We start from the raw sequence: 18978 nt of genomic DNA, 5'->3' as shown, positions 1-18978 counted from the left end.
GTTTTTCCTTTTTTTAGAGGGGAGAGGACAACATTGTAATGCCAGAGAAACTGAGGCAGGAGAGAGATTAGAGAGTTTTTAATATTTTATTAATGGAGAGTAAGATTGACTGGATAGGACTCTTGTCTCAAATTATCCAGTCAGACAGAGATAAAGATATACTGGGACCAAGGAATCCATGTTGGTCCCAGGGCTGGAGGAGATTGTCATCCCAAAGAATTCAGCAGACAGCATACAGCCGCCAGCTGCCAGCCTCCAGCAATGAATGGAGGAACCCCAACTTCTTAAATACCTTTTCTCTAAATAAAGAAGGGGTAAGAAGTGAGGGAAAACCTCTTTCAGGATAGGGAGGCCATAAATCCTAGAAAACCCAGGAACAGGATATCTGAATACAAAGAAGTAAAGATATTGTGGGGTATCTTGGAATATTTTAGAGGAACATTGTAAATTCTTGAGGACACAAAAGAGTCAGGAGGTCTACTCTCTTGTTTATCTTGCTAATTTATAACCTTTGAACAAATAGTCCCCAGTTTTACTGGGTCAGAGGGGGATTTACAACTAAAGATATTGAGACAGAACAGTTAAGGAAATTGAAACAAGGGAAACTCGTACAGGGAAACTGAGTCAGGACAGTTAAAGAGAACTGTGGCATAACATAATTAAAACTATTTAAAAATTATAAATACCCTACAATTATATATAACTAGAAATTTTGAATTAATAAATTTTTAATACAGGAAGGGATAGTTATAGCATGATGGTGCTATGCTATGCTGTAACAAGACTTGTACTGAATATAACTTTAAATTCATATAGAAGCAGCACTTTGTACTTCTCAGCAGGTCTGTTTTGAAGAAAACCTTTGAAATTGGGGAGGGAAGAGCAATATTGATCATTTGGTGGTGTATCTGAGCAATATATTTATCATTTGCCAGTTGTTTGACAACTAATATTTCAGACTTCTGGGGTTTTTCTTTAACTACTTTTGGGGCCACTTTGTTTACTTAGTACTTCTAAATAGTAAGAGGTAATGTTATGCCACAGTTCTGTTTAACTGTCCTGACTCAGTTTCCCTGTAAAAGTTTACCTTGTCTCAGTTTCCTTAACTGTTCTGTCTCAATCTCTTATCTCTTACAAGCTTGCTAACTTTTAACACAGACACACATGGAGCTCCATTTTACTAAGCACAGTTGCAACGTTATTCTTAAAAATTTTTCCAACCAATAAAACAGACAAATCACACAGATCATAGAACACACATCACACAAACTACACAGTTACAACATTAAACAAACATATAACATATACCCACAGCATATTTTCCAGCGTCCCAGAAAATACCCGTCTCAGAATTTTTAAACCCGTCGGTATTTATTCTGAGACCACAGGTTGCTAGCAACAGAACAGACCAGAACCAGAACCAGAACCAGATGGTACCCCAAAAGGTACCCAGACAGACTTACTCTCCCGAATGCCGAATCAAATGCCGAATCGATTTCGTTGTCCACTGTAGGCCGGACTGAGGCTGAAGAACTGCTTCCTTTTCCTAGGAGGCTCTGGGGTAGCCAGAGTGCTGGTCTTTTCTCAAGGAACAGACCCAGGTCCTGAGCCCCCCTCAGGCCTAGGTGGAGAAAGAGAGGTCTCTAATCTCTAATCCAGTTCTCAGTTTCTATTATCTCGGTGGGACCTCCAAATTGTAACGCCAGAGAAACTGAGGCAGGAGAGATTAGAGAGTTTTTAATATTTTATTAATGGGAGAGTAAGATTGACTGGACAGGACTCTTGTCTCAGATTATCCAGTCAGACAGAGATAAATATACTGGGACCAAGGAATCCATATTGGTCCCAGGGCTGGAGGACCCAAAGAATCCAGCATCCAGCATACAGCTGCCAGACGCCATTCTCCAGCCATGAATGGAGGAACCCCAACTTCTTAAATATCTTTTTGGAGACAAAGAAGAGAAAGGAAGGGGAAGTTTTTATCAGGGAGGGGAAGCCATAAAACCCTAAAAGATCCGGAGACAAAGAAGTAAAGATATCGTGGGTTATCTTGGAATATTCTAAAGGAATATTGTAAATCCTTGAGGACACAAAACAGTCAGGAATCTACTCTCTTATCTTGCTAATTTATAAGAGATTGAGACAGAACAGTTAAGGAAACTGAGACAAGGGAAACTTTTACAGGGAAACTGAGTCAGGACAGTTAAAGAGAACTGTGGCATAACAGTAAGACATGACTCATTTCTATTCACATCTTTGAGAAATAAAACTGATATTTATTGAACTTATTCTTTATAGATTTCTGTTTACATTACCCTCATTCTCTGATCCTTCTCCCCATTAATAGATTCTTAATTTAAGTGTTAGACAGGATCTCAGAAACTGGATAGTCTAACTAGTGTCTGAACACAAACCCATTTTACAACATTTTCTAGGTATAGAGCTCAAGCCTCTGCTCAGATTTCCATTGAGAGGAAACCCACTCCACTTTTGACTCCAACTCTGAGTGTTAGGAAATATATCCATGTCTTTTCATTTTCTCCATGTTTTCCTAGTTCAGCATGGGGTCGTGCTGAAAGAAGTCTTAATCCTTCTCTTAGAAAGTCCTCAAGTCCCAAAAATCAGCTTCCTTTTTTTAAAGCTCAGTCTCCCCCTCTCTGAGCCCATCTCCAGTCCTTTCACTGGGCTGCTGTGAGCTCATTCCAGTTCATCACTGTCTTTTCGAAAATGTGGTAAGCAGACCCGAATATAGCCTTGTATTATTCCTGATGACCCAGACATGACATCATGGCTCATGGTCTGCCTTGAGTCTCCTATTCAATAATCCTTTGATGTTTTTGTTTTATAGGCTCATCAGCAGAGCAGAAAAGCAGACCGGTCACTAGCTGCAGGGAAATACGAAGAGGCCATTTTGTGTCACCAAAAGGCAGCTGGTGAGTATTCTAAAGAAATGATCCCTTTAAATGATAATTAATTTGTGCTAACTTGGGCAGTTTCACTTCCCCTCCTTTATTTAGAATGGAAAGAGCAATAATACTCAAACTTTCACACAGATACATAGATACTCTTCAGTGGAACATTGGTTTTTCCACTAGTAGTGACGGCTGTGTACCGATCAGCCTCTTGGACTTGTTCCTTCTTGCATGGCAGAACTAATCTTCTGAGAACCTATGATTATAACCTAAGACTGATTAAAGATTATTGGGAAATTTGTAAAGACAGAAACTGATTGCAGCATGTGTCCGTTCATTCACTATTGCAACCAGGAAGGTGAGCTTGGTTTTCAAATAATTTGGAATTCTTAATGTAAATAATTGAACCAGTATCAGCCATCTTTATCTGCTTTCTACTTTCTGAGAACCCCAGAATGCATAGCTTAAGTGCCCCTTTTGGTTTTCAAATTCTCTGTCCTGATTCTTTATCTTGTTCAAATATAAAAAGATAAAAGGAGCTGCCTGCCAATGCTTGTCACCCTAATTAAGAGGCATTATCAAGTTTGATTAGTAAGTCCCATAAAGATAATTGAATTAGATAGTGGGGCTGGGTGGTTTTCTTGGTTTTAGTCATTTTAAACCAATTAGCCTTTATCTAGTGCCATATTGTGGTATTCAAATATGGCAAATTATTTTGACTTGAAGTAGACAGAATTAGATCCTCATGTTTCCTAAAATGAGGTCCATAATATAATTCATAATGAAAGTCGTCCTTAGTGGAAATTATTGGTCTTCAAAAAAAGACATTCTATATGAAACAAATATAATTTTGAACAGCAGACTGAAGTAAAAGAAATCCTTATCTTAGGATATGGGGAACAGGGGAAGCTTAAGAATAATTTGAGAACATTGCTGAATAACCACTGGGAGCTAAAAAAATTCTTAGATGAACACATTCAAGAACTATAGTTTTGGGCTTTCCTTCTTTTGTAACAAGTATATTTTCTTTCCTTATCGCAGAATGAAATGCCTTCATCATAGTCTATAAACAGTCTACTCCTTTGAGAATTTAATTTGTAAATGAATTGAGAGGAGGAACTCACAAGAGTTATGGTTCCTCTTAGGATCCTACTACTGGAAATAAGGTTGAGTATATATGATGTAAGGAAGGTCAAGGACAAAAATGCTGTCTTGATTTCACCAAAATATGGTTTACTTTGGCTTATAGAAAAGAAAGGACAGTTTGAGAGATTCTGGCTTAGCAAAATGAAAGTCTCATCAACTTTGAGATCCAATCGATGGACGTACCTCTGCTTTGTGGCCTAGCTCCTGGAAGTCATGCAAGCTCTTAGTCAGCTAACTAACAGGACCAAAAGACTGGATCTCAAGAGAGATTCAGAAAGGGAACAAAGTAGGTGACCTGAGAATACAGGAACATCTAAACACTTGTTTGACCAACTTGTAAATGCAAACAAATCTCTGTCTTTTTGCCATCACATGGAATGGAGAGAGGAAAACTGAGGGAAATGGGCACATTACAGTGTTTTGAGAGCAGATCGGTTCCATCATTCATGAGGCATGTTTTGCTGTGTTTCTGCAATCAGACTGCACAATTAGAGCTTTGTGCTTTGGTAACACTTTAACAGATTGCTGATAGAATTTTAATAGATATTGCGTTAAAAAAACAAAACAGCAGGGTGCTTGAGAATTAGTCTCTTTTGCCTGCCAGTTACCCTAACTATACTTTAAATACTGGGTTTGGGTAACATATTTAGTCCAAATGGGGAGGAGGGAGGAGGGTTTAACCAAAGCAGTTGATCAGACCTTGTGTGACTGCACATTTCTCTGTTTGAAATGTGGCCCAGTTCTGTTGCTGGTTGACCTGTGTGACCTTGGGCAGATCATGGGAACTTCTCTAGTCCTGACTTTTTCCTTTGTGAAATGAGGGAGTTGAACTGATTGTCCAAATGTCTTTTCTAAAAGTGTAACTCTTAAATATATGGTTCAGGTGGATCACTAGACAAAGCTCTGCACAGGACTAGGAAAAAAGCAGATATGGTAGACTTGGGGTCTGGGCCAAGCTTCCCCACTCTTCCCCTCATGCCCATTCTTGCTTTGAGAAAGGGGCTTCTCTCAGCCTCATTGTTCTCATTTGTAACAGGAGAAGGTTGGACCCAGGCCCCTAAAGGCCCCGGCCCAGAAGCCTGTGATCCTGGGAACAATGTCTGCTGAGAGAAGTGGTTTGTATATGAAATGGGTTCAACATGTTTGACTTATCCCTTTTCAAAAATTGTCACTCTGAGGTTGCTGAACAAATTATGTGATGGACTTGACATGATTTGTCAGTTTTTTAGTGAGTAAATAATAAAATTTTGTGCTAGTGATCTTTTATCCTTGGTTTTCGATTTTGCTATTTTAATGGGTTTCTGAGATCGCAAAAGAGCAGTTAAGATTTGTTTTACATTCAGAATGAATTTATGCATAATGACAACAACCTCCTCTCAGTGGGATCAGAGAATTTCCTCACTTAATGAGTCCTTGATTGAATTGTTTTCCCCTTTCAAAACTGGTTCCTAGACCTGAGGAGCACAGCAGGATGTGTGTTTAGTACAGGTATACTGGGTGTGATGTAAGCCAGTCTGCACACATGGGGCCTAAGGCAGCTACATTATTCGGTGCCCCAAAAAGAAGTGCATTGAAAAGTTACAAAATAAAGTGATGTGTGAGGGGGAAGGCACCGGCTTGGGAAAAGTTCCATGAAGTGGGTGACATGAGCACAGGTGAGGGTAGGGAGGCCCCTGAAGGCATAAGGAGTGGCCATAGCTTAGACTTGCAGACCCGAGGGAGAGAGCCTCCCAGATTGGCTGCATTATAGGCTGTTTGGAAGGGGGAAGGGGAGTGAGGGGAGATGTTAGGCAGCTGGAAGAAAAGATGGTTCCAGTCTGTGCTTTGCTTTGAGTGATGGGCAAAGATGTGCCAGCTATAGTCAGAAGTTGATAGGGGAGCCTAAAATATTTTGAGCAGAGGTAAAAGTGACCAAAACCATGTATAAGAATTCTGGCAGTGATCAGATGAAAACGGTAGAGGGATCTCAAAAGGAATCCAATCTGTCCCTCTCCACTTTACAGATTAGATGACTGAGGTCCATTAGAGCTCAGGTGACTTAGCTAAGGTCATCTAGGTAGAGACACCAGAGATCAGGAATACTTTGGTTTTTTGTCTTGGTTTCTCCCTTCCCAGTAAATAAAATGTCTGAAACCAAGGAAGGAGAGTGTAACTAGTAAGTGGAGAGGAGCCTAAAAATTATGACAACTCAGGACTCTTCCTTGTAGCAGCTTCAGTGGGGGAGAGCAGATGGGAGGCCGCTGGGATCTATAGGTGGGAAAGGGGGAGGTTTCACCCAGAGCAGTCAACTTGCATTGACTGGAGAGGGGGCAGAAAGGAGAGATGGACAGGGGGTGGGGGTGGGGGGTGCCATTGAAGGGAGGGCAGACCACTGTGAGCCCAGGAGATTGGGACCCAAAGGGAAGCACAAGTAGAGTTCATCAGAAGGTGTGGGTCTGGTGAACTTGGAAGAGATGTCGGCATGAACATGACGGGGACTTCATGTGGAAGAGCAGAGGTCATGGTGCAGAAGAAAACTGTGTAATAGATAGCAGGTTTGGGAATAAGCGAACTGGATCTGCATCTCAGAGACTCAAGAAAGGAAAAGAGCATAAAGTGCAAAGCTGTTTGTAATGAGTCTTTGGAGGGGCAAAGAGCCGGAGACCGGGCAGTGACTGAACAAGTTCATGTTGGCTCTTGCTCATTCATTTCAGTCAAGTCCAGCTCTTTGTGAGCCCGTTCTGGATTTTCTTGGCAAAGATCCTAGTGTAGTTGCCATTTCCTTCTCTAGCTCCTTTGGCAGCTGAGAGAAGCAAGGTATAGAGAATGTCACATAGTGATTTAAGAAGTGTCCCAGGCCGGATTTGACCTCACTAAAGAGGCAGCTTCTTGACTCGAGTGCAGTGCGCTCTCTGAGCTGTATCCCTTCACTGACCTCCAGATAAGTGAGTGTGGTGGAATGCTGTTGTCCTGGAAGAGTGACAGAGAGACAGGTTCAGAAGAACCAGGGAAGACTTATAGAAAAAGAGGCAGAGGGAGGTGGGCAAAACCATGGCAACAGTTGATTGTTTAGCATCAATATTATAAAGATAACAATTCTGAGAGATTTAAGAACTCTGATCGATTCTGGTAATCAACCATGATTCCCAAGAACCAGTAATGATGAACACCACCTGTTTCATGACAGGTGATAAATAGGTTGAATGAGACATGTGGTTTTGGAATCAACCAATATTTATTTTACTTAACTGTGCTTATTTGTTACGAGACCTTTGTGTTTAATAGATGGTATTGGGGGGAGAAGAGAAAGAAAATACTTGATAATTATTAAAAAGCAGTGTCTTGGGAGGTGCTAGAATTTAAAAGAGCAATAAGAATACAAGTGAATGAGTAGCCCAAAGATTGCTGAGTAATGGGACATGGAGGAGGGGGTGTCTGTGAGATGACTTTGGGGAGCATGGAGTCCTTAGGCTCTTTTTGTCCCATATACTGCAGAGAGGAGGGTAGCCAGAGGGGAAGCATCTCCAGAAAAAGTGAGGTTTCCTTCATTGCCAAAAAATGGTAAGGGTGAAGGATGGAAGACAAAACTTGTTAATGATAGAAGAGGTGACTTATTCTGTCATTAGATAGAATGATATCTATTCTATAGAATAGAGGGATCTCAAAAGGAATCTGATCCGTCCCTCTCCACTTTACAGATTAGAAGACAGTAAGATGCTGCTTTGTGTCCTGGGACCTGGAATCATGCAAGCTCTTAAGTCTAGTCAGCTGACTTGGGCTCTGTGGGAAGGGTCGAGCTAAGGCAAAAGGGGCTGGTTCAGATGCCATCTCCTGCAGGAGACCTTCCATGGTTCTTGGCTCAGTGGCCCTCCCATCCAAAAGTTTTACTTTGTTTCCCCCAGTATGGTAGGTACTTAAAGGCAAAGATCCATTTTCAGCTTGCCGTTGTGCCCTCCTCTCATGGCATGGTGCCTGATGCATGGGTGCTTATGTGCTCATTGGCTTGGATCAACCTCTGGTTCTAGTTCCAGGTCAGGCAAATCACTTCCAGACTTTACCATCTCCACCACAGTTCCATGAGCAGCACAGGATTTGGCATTGGGGGCGCCTTCTTGTTTCTCTGCCAGCTGCTCTGTCCCTGAAGCTTTGGAGAGAGAGAACTGAGCTGCCTGGTCAGGCCATGACAGAGCAGTGACAAGGCCTTCAATCCGAGATCCCAGAAACCATTGTGGGCAGGAGCGCCACCCTTTGGGCTCCTTAGTTATGGAGTTGGTGTTGGAGCCGCCTAATTTCCCCGTACTGGTAGTTCTGAATTACCATATACACTCAGGAGGAACTAACTCTGAAGCCAAGAGCTAGAGGAAGCCTAAGGCAGTTGGGAGTAGCAAGTAGTTGGGATAAGTAGTTGGGCAGTAGTAAGTAGCACTGTGGTACTAATAATAGGCCCACACAGAAAGTGATTTAGCCAATGTCATGCTTCCCACCCTCTTTCCTGAAAGGCAACCATCAGTTTTTGATAGCTGGATAGTAATTGAAACTTATACTTATTTTGTTCTTTGCAAAATTTTTAAAAAATTTATTATGTCTCTTTTTATATAGCATATCTTACTGAAGCCATGAAGCTGACACAGTCTGAGCAGGTGAGATACTTTACTAAAATTTATAAGAAGAGGTTGTTTGATAGTTTGATTTTTAATTGAGATTTCCTTTAAAAGGCTCGGGAATGTAACTTCAAATCTGATTACCTAAAACTTGGTCTGAGTAAAAGACCTTGCCTGGGAACTCTCCTTGGCCTTCCCACGCAGTGATAGGTGCCTTAGGAAGGAGGAGAAACCTGAGAGAAAGTGCCTTAGGTACATTTGAAACATTTTCCTGATGCCCTATCCCTCCCCTCCCCTTCTCTTGCAGTGCAGCCTAAGTTCGCTCTTTTCTTCTTTGGGGCTATTGGTCTTCTAGTAACTGTTCAGTTTTGCCCTCATTTACATTGCTCTAGGAATTGTGCACGTTGTTTTTCCTGAATTTTTCCTATCCATTGTTCCTTGTGGCTCAATTGTATCCCATTACACTCGTGTAGCATGGTTTTACTTATTACCAGCAAAGAGCAGCATCTACATTGCTTCCAGTTTGCCACCATTGAAGTACTCCAGCAGCCTCACTGCAGAAATATTGCAGTTTGCTTTTCCTTCTGTTGCCAGATGTCTTAGTTGGGAGAATCTTTTAGAGTCACTATAGACTTCTGAAATGTTGCTTCCCAACCCTTGCCCCAGGGGATCAATCATAGGTAGACCCAGTGGAGATTCTAATTGGGAAGGTCCTCCAGTTCTTTATTTTACACATGAAAGAAATGAGGAGCAGAAGAGTGAAGTAGCTAAGCCTGAGGTACCCTGCCAGGCATGGGCTTCCCACCCTGTGCTTCCTTCCATGGCATTTGGTTGTTCTACCCACGTGATAAGTCAGAAATGCTTCCGAGGTTGATTCTTGGCTGGGCTTGGTGTCCTAGTAGATACAAGCCTTCCAAGTTGTTCAAAGAGTTGATTTGAAAGAGTATTGTTAAATAAAGATAATAGTTTATTTAAGTGGAGTTCCTGGGTAGCATTTGGTTCAAAGCAGTGGTTCCTCCTTCCTGTTGGCCAAAACTAAAACTAAAGTCATTTTAGCGCTTGCATTGCCAGTGAGGTGTCCTGGATTCAGGGATCCCTTCCTGTGAAGCTTTGAATTTACTTACTTGGCGGAATTGCCCAAAGCCGGTTCCTGTCCATCTAATTTTGAATGGCCCAGATTCTGCATTGTAGTCAGGCTTCTCTTGGGTGTCCCAAATGGTACAGAGCCTAACTTGCCACTGTTGACACATGGTCCGGTGATGTGTCATGATTTCTGCTGGAAAGAATAGCATTGTGCCATGAGAGCTGTCATACGCCAGCTTCTTCATTCGTTGTCCCCTTTCTGCTTGTCAGCTGACTGTAGCAGGAATAGCTTTATCTAAATGGCCCTGAGAAAAATACATAGCCCTTAATTGTGAAAGGTTGGTGGGTAAGGGATCTGGCCTGTTGGAGCCAATGACTGCTGTCTTTTAAGTACTTAAAAAAATTTTTTTATATGTATACATAAATATATATCCAGACATTCTGCATTTATTTGGGAAAGTATATATTATTAGAATTCTCTTTCCCTAGATGAATTGATAGGTCGCCTATCAGCAAAATTTTTAGGCTTTCTAAATTTTAAGTTTGAAATTTTTTTCTCATTGGTTATTCAATTCAAGAGAGCTTATTGAAATGATTACATTGTAGTTTTCTTGTATGACTCCACTTTATTACCAGATGGGACCCAAGAGTAGGGAATCGGAAAGGATTTTTGAGAAGTATTGAAGTACCTTAGCTTTGTAATGACTATTTCCCTCTTTCTAGGCTCAGTTATCACTGGAATTACAAAGGGATAGCCACATGAAACAACTCTTGCTTATTCAGGAGAGGTGGAAAAGGGCAAAGCGGGAGGAAAGGTGGAAAGCCCAGCAGACTCCCGATGGAACCCCTCAGCTTCTGACGTCGTGCAAGATGGCCGAGGATGGGTCCGAGGGTCACAGTGTGCCTAGATCTCAGCAGTTTAGTCCTGCTGTGGTTCCGGGGGTCTTGGATAGGGACCCAGACACTCTACTTTTTCTCCTTCAGAAGAGGAAAGACCCAACAGAACCATGCCCCAGCAGCAAAGTCCCGAAAGATGACAAGACCACGATAGAAGAACAGGCAACCAAGATCGCCGATCTGAAGCGACACGTAGAGTTCCTCGTGGCCGACAACGAAAGGTTGAGAAGAGAAAACAAGCAGCTCCGTGCTGAAAAGGCCAGGCTCCAGAAGGCTCCCCTCGAAAAGGAATTGGATGTAGATGCTGACTTTGTAGAAAAATCTGAATTATGGAGCCTGCCTCCCCCTTCAGAGACTGCTTCAGCCTCTTCTACCTGGCAGGAGTTTGCAGCAAACACAGGGAAAGCCAAGGACATTCCCATCCCTAACCTTCCCCCCTTGGACTTTCCGTCCCCAGAGCTCCCACTTCTAGAGCTCCCTGAAGATATTCTGAAAGGACTTATGAATAGTTAAATGGAAGGTCACAAGGGGCTACAACGGTGGTGGTAAGGGAGAGGAAATCATCCAGTTAAAACAGCAAAAAGGGAAAACCACGAAGCTAGGGATGGTCCGGTCCGGGTGAAGGATCACCGGACGGACCACTATAGGAGAAGGGGGCCTGGCCACGACATAGAGAACGGTCACTGTGAAGCATACGGCGCAGCCGAGGAACTGACTGGGGCTGAGGGAGCTGGAGCCGGCAAACGCTAACCTCAGAGGGTCTGTTTCTCCCGATTCAAACCAAATGGCGACCCAGAATCACTTTTCAAGCAGCAGTTATTTTCCTTCTCTTAACTTCAGGGTTATGCTATATGTAATAATTAATCTATAATGCCATAAAGGATAATGCAAAATCGAATTAATACAGGAGCCCAGGGCTGGCCTTGTATTGGAAAGATGCTTTCTATCATGCATTGACTGCATGCATTTTGTTATGCACAATTTATTAATTCTAATAAGGTGTGTCAGTTACACGCCTTCCTAGATGATCCTCCATGTGCCACACTTTGCACTACTCCTAACATGATGATAACCTCAAGACTATCAGGAGAAATGTTTAAATTTCCACTTTATGAAGAAAGGAACCAAATTATTAGTTCTGCTTTTTTTTTTTCCAATTATCAGTTTACATAATTAATCAGGGTGCATCATAAGTTTTAACTTTTCTGTTTGCTGTATTAAAATGTTATGCATCATTTAAAAAACACCTAAGGAATTATCCCTTTGTTTTGAATGGTGCATGAATGGAAGTAATGATAGTTGGCAGTATTTGATTGCAAGAAATCAATAAAATAATTGTGTTTTATTACGTTTGTTGAATCTGATTGGCACAGAGAAGGCACATTTGGTGTCAGTCCTTCCATCTGTAGAACTGTCGCAGCGTTGAGTCCACTCCTTCCAACTGAGGCTGCCTTCATCTGTAGTACATAGATTCCTTGGGGTTGGTGATGCTTCTCCCCTGGTCCCCTACTGCCATTGTGCTTCTACTTGGCAACGGTGTCATCTAGCACTGAGGATAAGCCTCCCATGTCCCCGGGAAAGCATCCTTCATGTGAGCTGGGGAGACAGTCACTGCACGTGACCTGTTCTTCCATGTCGACAGATGCTATTTCCTGTGTGTTTCTAGCATTGGCAGCTTTTCACACAGTGAAACACGGTGTGAACAACAGGATGACAAAGTGAGTCACTCAGAAACTACCTAATTTCTTTTTCCTTTCCCTCCTTCCAAGACCAAAACCAGATCCAATCAGGAGGATCGAATAGGGAAGGCAGAAAGACTGTCTCACATCAAGTCTTTTTTTTTTTTTTTTAAGTTATTTTTATTTATTTTTTGTTTTCAAAACATGCACAGATAATTTGACTACATTGATCTTTGTATAGCCTTGTGTTTCAGGTTTTCTCCTCCTTCCCTCATCACCTCCCCTAGATGACAAGCAATTCAGTGTATGTTAAACATCACATCAAGTCTTTAAGCATGTTTTCTCCATAATGGAGAAAATGGTGAGGTCCAGGACTAGTCTGGTTCCATCAGCCTCGTGATCTTCCTCTACATACGGTGGCTCAGCCTCAGGTCCATGACTCAACACTGTCTTCAAGGTGGGTTTTTCCTGTCAAGTCAATCTGTGAGCTCCTGTTTTGCAAATATAGCAAATATATTTCTCACAGACTATAGAGCTGAAGGGGTGTCAGATACTAGAGGTAGCCCATGGCAGTTCCAGGTATGTCCCAAATCAGATCAAAATCTAAAATGTAATTGGAAATATTTAAAAAATAATAAAAGTGCAGTAAAACACAGATAATGTTGCAGAGGATAGAGTACCCGTGCTGAAGTCAGGAGGACCTGAGTTTAAATCCAGTTTTGGACACAACACTCTTAGCTGTGTGACCCTGGGTGGTCACTTAACCCCAGTTGCCGTGGGAAGGGGGGAGGGAGGAGTAAATGACTGTACAGCCTGGAGTAATCCTTCTGTATAGATTATGTGCCCTATTTCTTTTGTGGGAGTTGCCACCATTGCCTGAGAGTACATCTAACCTTTTCACTCGGTAGGGGGGTTAACTGAGTTCCAGAGAGGCTATGTGATTGGCCGCACTCTGGTGAGTATGTGGGAAGCCTTAGAGGAACTATTGAAGATTTGGGCTTGATGTCTAACCTCTAAAAGCTGGTTCTCCAATTAACATCTCTTCCTCTTCTTGCTCTCCCCCTCAACATGAGCCAAGTTTTTCTCCCTCCCATCCTGAAAAGCTGGGAATGGGAATCCACAGTCCTTGCCCTGCTTCTTGCCTACTCCAAGGTTCTGGAAGCTTATGCTGGGAAGGCTTTGAATCTGGCTGCCAGTAACAGTCCTGTAGCCACAGCTCAAGAGCCAGCCCGTGTGGCAAGGTCACCAGAAATGCAGCCATCGGGAGAGGGAGGTCAGGGCCACGGCAAACCCATAGTTTGATAGGAAGCTTCTGTTTTTAGGGAGGCTTTTGTAAACAAAGCAGAGTTTGTCTTGTCCTTATCTCTGGGAAGTTTGTCAGTGAAGCCTGAACTTCAGAAAAGCCTCATTTGATCAAGAAAATCAACTAATAATAGCATTTATATGACACTTTTCATAAGTTATCTTTGATTCTTGGAACAATCCTTCGAAGTAGGTGCTATTTTTAGTCTTAAAGACTGAGAAAAAAATGGCTTGCCTAGGGTTATACATGATCTTCAGCAGGATTCAAAACTCCCATCTGCCTCTAGTTGCAGCTTTCCACCCTGTCTCTGCTGCCTGTCCTTGCCCAGCTTTCCCTGTGTTGTCTAAACAACCTGTTTGCAGCTAAACCAAAAAGTTAATCATAAAGCCCTAAATGGTTTTGTTTACCACTTAAGAGTGCTTTCTATTATTTCACAGTTCACCCTGATCAGGTGGGTCATAAAATCAGTACAAAAGAGACCCAAGATGTCAAATAATTTTCATTTAAACAGAGAATGTTTTTGATTTGCAGAGTGTTCTCTGTAAACATCCTATTACAAAGGAAGTATATTTTCCCCAATATTTTATTTTTCCAAATACATATAGTTTTCAACATTTATTTTTGTAAGACTTTGTGTTGTAAATTTTTCTTCCTTCCTTACCTCCCTTATCCCAGGACAGCAAGCAGTCTGATTTGTTTTTTATATATTGTCCTTTTAAACACATTTCCACATTTGTCACCTGCTAGAAAAATCAGACCAAAGCGGGGGGAAAAAACAAGCAAACAACCAAGAGCGCAAAAAAGAGGAAAATAGTGTACTTTGATCCTCATTCAGTTGCCTTAGTTCTCTCTCTGGATGTGAGGAGCTCTTTCCATTCTAAGTCACTTGGAATGGCCTTGAATCACCGCCAGGTTGAATAGAGCCAGGTCCCTCAGTTGACCTGCACAGTCTTCTTGTTGCTGTGTACCATGTTCTCTTGGCTCTTCTGAACTTTATTTTCCCTGTTTTACAGAGAAGGCACCAGACTCAGAAAGATGAAGCGGTTTGCCCCAAAGTCATGCAGTTGAGTTAGTGTGTGAGAGAAGGTTCGTTTCTATGTTCCCCGTTTCCAAATCAGCCCCCTTCCCACGGTTACACTTGGACAGATAAGTAGAAGGCTCCATTTCCTCAGCCATTTATATGCTAACTTGGGTTCCTAGTGAGTCTATTCTGAAACCTCTTTTAAAAAGTAAATGTTTTTAAAATCCTGCCATTGCTTTGTATCTTGTGAACCCCTGATCTGTTGGTGGTAAGCTGCCTCTTTCCCTCTGTTGAACCTTTTATCAAGTTGCCTAAACTAGTCCTTCTTTGCTATGAAAAGAACCTCAATAAATATTCTAAAATGGAGGCCATCCCTCTGGAAACCTCTCTTCCTAATCCTGAATTCTGGATTATCTAGACATGGTCCTCTGTTATTTGCTCCAGCCATGCAAGAGGAAGGTGATCCCATTCCCTCGCTTCCGAGTTTGCCCATATCCTCCCTTCTTCTAAACTTCAATCTCTCCTTATCCATAAGTTCCTCCCTTATTACTTGAAAACAGTTACAACAACCAACAAAACCCTAACTCCTAACCCCACAAATTGGAATCCTACTATAATCTCCCCTTTTGTAGTCAAACAAGTAGAAAAATCTACCAAATAGAAATGGGGTGCAGTAAAAGGCACAAGGATTCCTGTGGTCTGCATGTAGACCTAGAAATGTATTGACATTTCATTCTATTGTACATTTATTTTTCCCCAATAGGTTTTAATCTGGTTCTGTCCAGGGGAGCCTTGCTGGCCCATGACTGGTCTGCAAGCCTTGCCTCCGCTTAGTCACCTTCCACTTCTTAACCCCTTGCACTCTGGCTGCCAAAGTCACCAGTGATCTTGCCGAATAGATTAGGGAATTGACAAGAATTGGTACCTGATGGGCTGTGATGAGAAGAAAGGGTCAAGGATGTCATCTAGGAAAGGGACCAAAGAGTGGTCCTAGAGAGAGAATTGGGGGAGCGTTGCTATGGAAAAGAGAGGGTCTGGGAGGAGGGGGCAAAGATAAGCTTATGGAGGTCCGTTTCCGTTTGTTATCTGCCCTCTGCTCACGCAGCCACAAGATCAGTCTCTGTTCACCAAGAGCTCAGTGAGTTTCAGCGTCTGGTTCCCAATTGTACCCAACTCTTGATATCTTAGTGACCTTGTGTATACAGAGGCTTTCCCAGCCAGCTCTGCTCCTCCAGTTGTTCCCATCAGTCCCCCAAGGGGTTCTTCCACTCTTTCAGCTGACAGACTCATTTTGGGTTAATCATTCACATGTTACACTGTTGTGTTCATGAACTTTGAAACTCCTTTATCTGACCATTTTCTTTCATTCTATCCGCTCGCTGCTTCTGTCCTGGGCTTCAGTCCCTCTCCTTTCACTTTGACTTTTTGCCCCTGTACCTTTACCCCCCACCCCCATCCATTGACCTCTTGCTGAAGCAGTTTAATTCTATGCTTTTTTCTCCACCTTGCCCTCCTATTGTACTCCATACAAAATCCCAAACTTGGATTACTTCCACCATTTACATGCTTGGCCCCCCTTTTGCATGTTTTGGAATCGAGCTAAAGAAATCATTACTTCTAGCAATTCCCCGATTCACTGTCCCACTGCTCGTGATGCCTTCTCTGGAACCGCTCCCTTCCTCTAATCAGCTAAGGACTTTGCAGAATTCCCTGAAAAAAGCCCGTCCACCAATGGCTCTCACTTTCCTTACATTGTGGCACAAAAATGATCTTGGGAAGGAATCTCCTTTTCCAATGTATCACCCCAACTTTTTTTTTTTTCATAGCTTTTTGTCAGAACATATGCATGGGTAATTTTTCAACAATGACCCTTGCAAAAACTTTGTTTCAACTTTTCCCTTCCTTCCCCCCATCCCCTCCCCTAGATGGCAGGTAGTCCCATACATGCTAAATATGTTAAAGTATACCTTAAATACAATATATGTGTGCAGATCCGTTCTTGTTGCAAAAGAAAAATCAGATTCAGAAGGGTAAAAATCACCTGGGAAGTAAAACAAAAATGAAAACAGTTCACACTCATTTCCCAGTGTTGCTTCTGTCCGTCGTTGATCAATTGGAACTTACTTGGATCCTCTCATTGTGAAGAGAGCACTTCCAGCAGTACACCCTCATACAGTATAAGTGAAGTATATAATGATCTCCTGGTCCTGCTCATTTCACTCAGCATCAGTTCACATAAGTCTCTCCAGGCCTTCCTGAAATCATCCTGCTGGTCATTTCTTACAGAACAATAATATTCCACACATTCATATACCACAATTTACTCAGCCATTCCCCAATTGAAGGGGATCCATTCAAGCATCACCCCAACTTTTATGTCCATTTTGTCATCCCCCGTTTCCCCCTCCCCCTTCTTGCCTCCAGTCCCTTTCTGCCTTCTCTGTTGCTACAAAGGTTTCCATGCTTTCCTCATTAAAAAACAAATACTAACCCCGGCCCCTCCGTAGCTCTGCTCACTGCTGTCCTGTCTCCCCTAGCTCTTCCAGGCCAACTTTACTATTTTGTCTACACTTGGTGCCCCTCCCCTTCTTTACACTTGCTCCTAAACACTTGGCAATCTAGAGGTGAGAGGGGTTCAGAGATAGGTTGGGTGAGAGCCTGCCCCAGCGTGCTGCTCTTCCAGGAGACAGCAGAAAGACGGGCTCCATGACTTGTGAGTGCGAGAGGGGGACAGAAGGAGGAGGAGGGCGGCTTGAGGGCCAAGATGTCCACCCAGCAGGAGAGCTGGACCGGTAAGACGGGAGGGCTGCTCCACGTGAGGGGGAGCGGCAGCACATCCCGGGCCAGCCACGTTCTCCGCTATGACGGCCGGACTCCAACGTAAGTCCACGTGTCCTTCCGTGTCTCTTGGCCACCCCCTCCCTTCTGGCTCTTCAGACCCTTAGCTCCCCCCAAGGCGGTCTGCACAACTGGGGCGTTCTGCCCCGACAGTGATGTGATTTGGCAATAACGTGTGTACCCGTTTCCCCGATGGAGCAGAAGGTCCCCGAACCCAGGCTCTGGGCTCCATTTTGTCTTGTGTGCCCGGGACCCGGTTAGCCTAGCCCCTCAAATTGGAGATTATAATCTCCCCTTCTGGAGCCAACCCAGAAGAAAAAGCTCGGGCAGACGGGCTCCCTTTCTTGGTCATCGGTTCTCTCGTTTTAAACCCCAAGTGACCCGGCCGCGCCATTGTCGCTGCTTGCGGCCGGCTCCCCCCGGGCTGGAGGGCTCGCGCCATTGTCGCTGCCTCCGGCGGGCTCCCCCCGGGCTCTAGGGCAGATTGCCTCACTCAGACCCGGAGCCCAGCGAGTGCCTCTGGACGTGGCCCCGAGCCCCGCAGCTTGACAGCCTGGCTTTGGGTGCTCCCTTTGGGGAGTTTGTCACCGTCCCAGGGACTTGAGGACTTGCCATCTCCTGCACAGCTGGACTCGTTCTCTGGGGGGAATGGGCTCCCTCTCGGGCGTGTGGGGCTTGTCCACTGACATCGAGATTTCTGAAAGGCAGTGGTGGGTGAGAGCCTGGCTGTGAGAGAGATGAGGGCCGGACAGACAGACGGAGCTGGACCCATGGGAGCTGGTGAGTGCACTGGTGTAGAGAAGAAAGGGCCTTTGGGGCCATCCTCAGCTCCAGTACAAACAAGGAGGGGCTTAGTCCGTGCTTGCCATCAACCGCCCGGGACCAGGAGGCGCTTCATTAATGCTTGCCTTCCTCAGCTCCAATAGGAGGAGGCACTTGATCAATGCTCCTTGACTTGGCTATAAGATGAGGCTGATGCATAATGTATGCAGAGAGCTTTGTCAGCTCTGTAAACATGAACTTTTTTGTTTGTTTTTGCCAAATAGATTTTTCTTTTATTTTTTATTATAGCTTTTTATTTACAAGTTATATGCATGGGTAATTTTACAGCATTGACAATGGCCAAGCCTTTTGTTCGAACTTTTCCCCTCCTTCCCCCCACCCCCTCCCCCAGATGGCAGGTTGACCAATACAACATGAACTCCTAGTGATAGCACTGGGTGGCTGGAGTTAGGAAGAGTCCCAGAGAGGAAGCTACATAAACATGGGGACAGGGGGGGAAAGGCTGGCTAGTCCAAATCCTGTGATCCCCAGCCCACTGCCCTGCCAGAGGAGACAGACAGACAGACAGGAGATAGACACATAGAGAGAGACAGACAGGAGACAGAGAGACAGACAGGAGACAGACACACACAGAGAGAGAAAGACAGGAGACAAAGAAACAGACAGACGGAGAGACAGACAGGAGACAGAGAAACAGAGAGAGAAAGACAGACAGGACACAGAGAGACAGACAGGA

The 18978-nt window shown here is 43.6% G+C and overlaps 1 protein-coding gene across 1 annotated transcript in view; it reads left to right on the top strand.

Moving 5' to 3' along the window:
- Positions 1-11966, top strand: part of NRBF2 (nuclear receptor binding factor 2) — a 31005-nt gene extending 19039 nt beyond the window's left edge. Inside the window, exons 2-4 of the mRNA XM_051982604.1 lie at positions 2849-2933; positions 8637-8677; positions 10445-11966. Of these exons, the coding sequence (XP_051838564.1) occupies positions 2849-2933; positions 8637-8677; positions 10445-11131 (813 nt within the window). The 3' untranslated portion in view covers positions 11132-11966. The remainder of the gene's footprint in view (positions 1-2848; positions 2934-8636; positions 8678-10444) is intronic.
- Positions 11967-18978: the final 7012 nt, after the last annotated feature.

This window comes from Antechinus flavipes, chromosome 2, assembly GCF_016432865.1.
Source record: "Antechinus flavipes isolate AdamAnt ecotype Samford, QLD, Australia chromosome 2, AdamAnt_v2, whole genome shotgun sequence".
Lineage (NCBI taxonomy): Eukaryota > Metazoa > Chordata > Mammalia > Dasyuromorphia > Dasyuridae > Antechinus > Antechinus flavipes.
The sequence above is the reverse complement of the archived record's forward strand: the minus strand, read 5'-3'. Positions and strand labels throughout refer to the sequence as shown.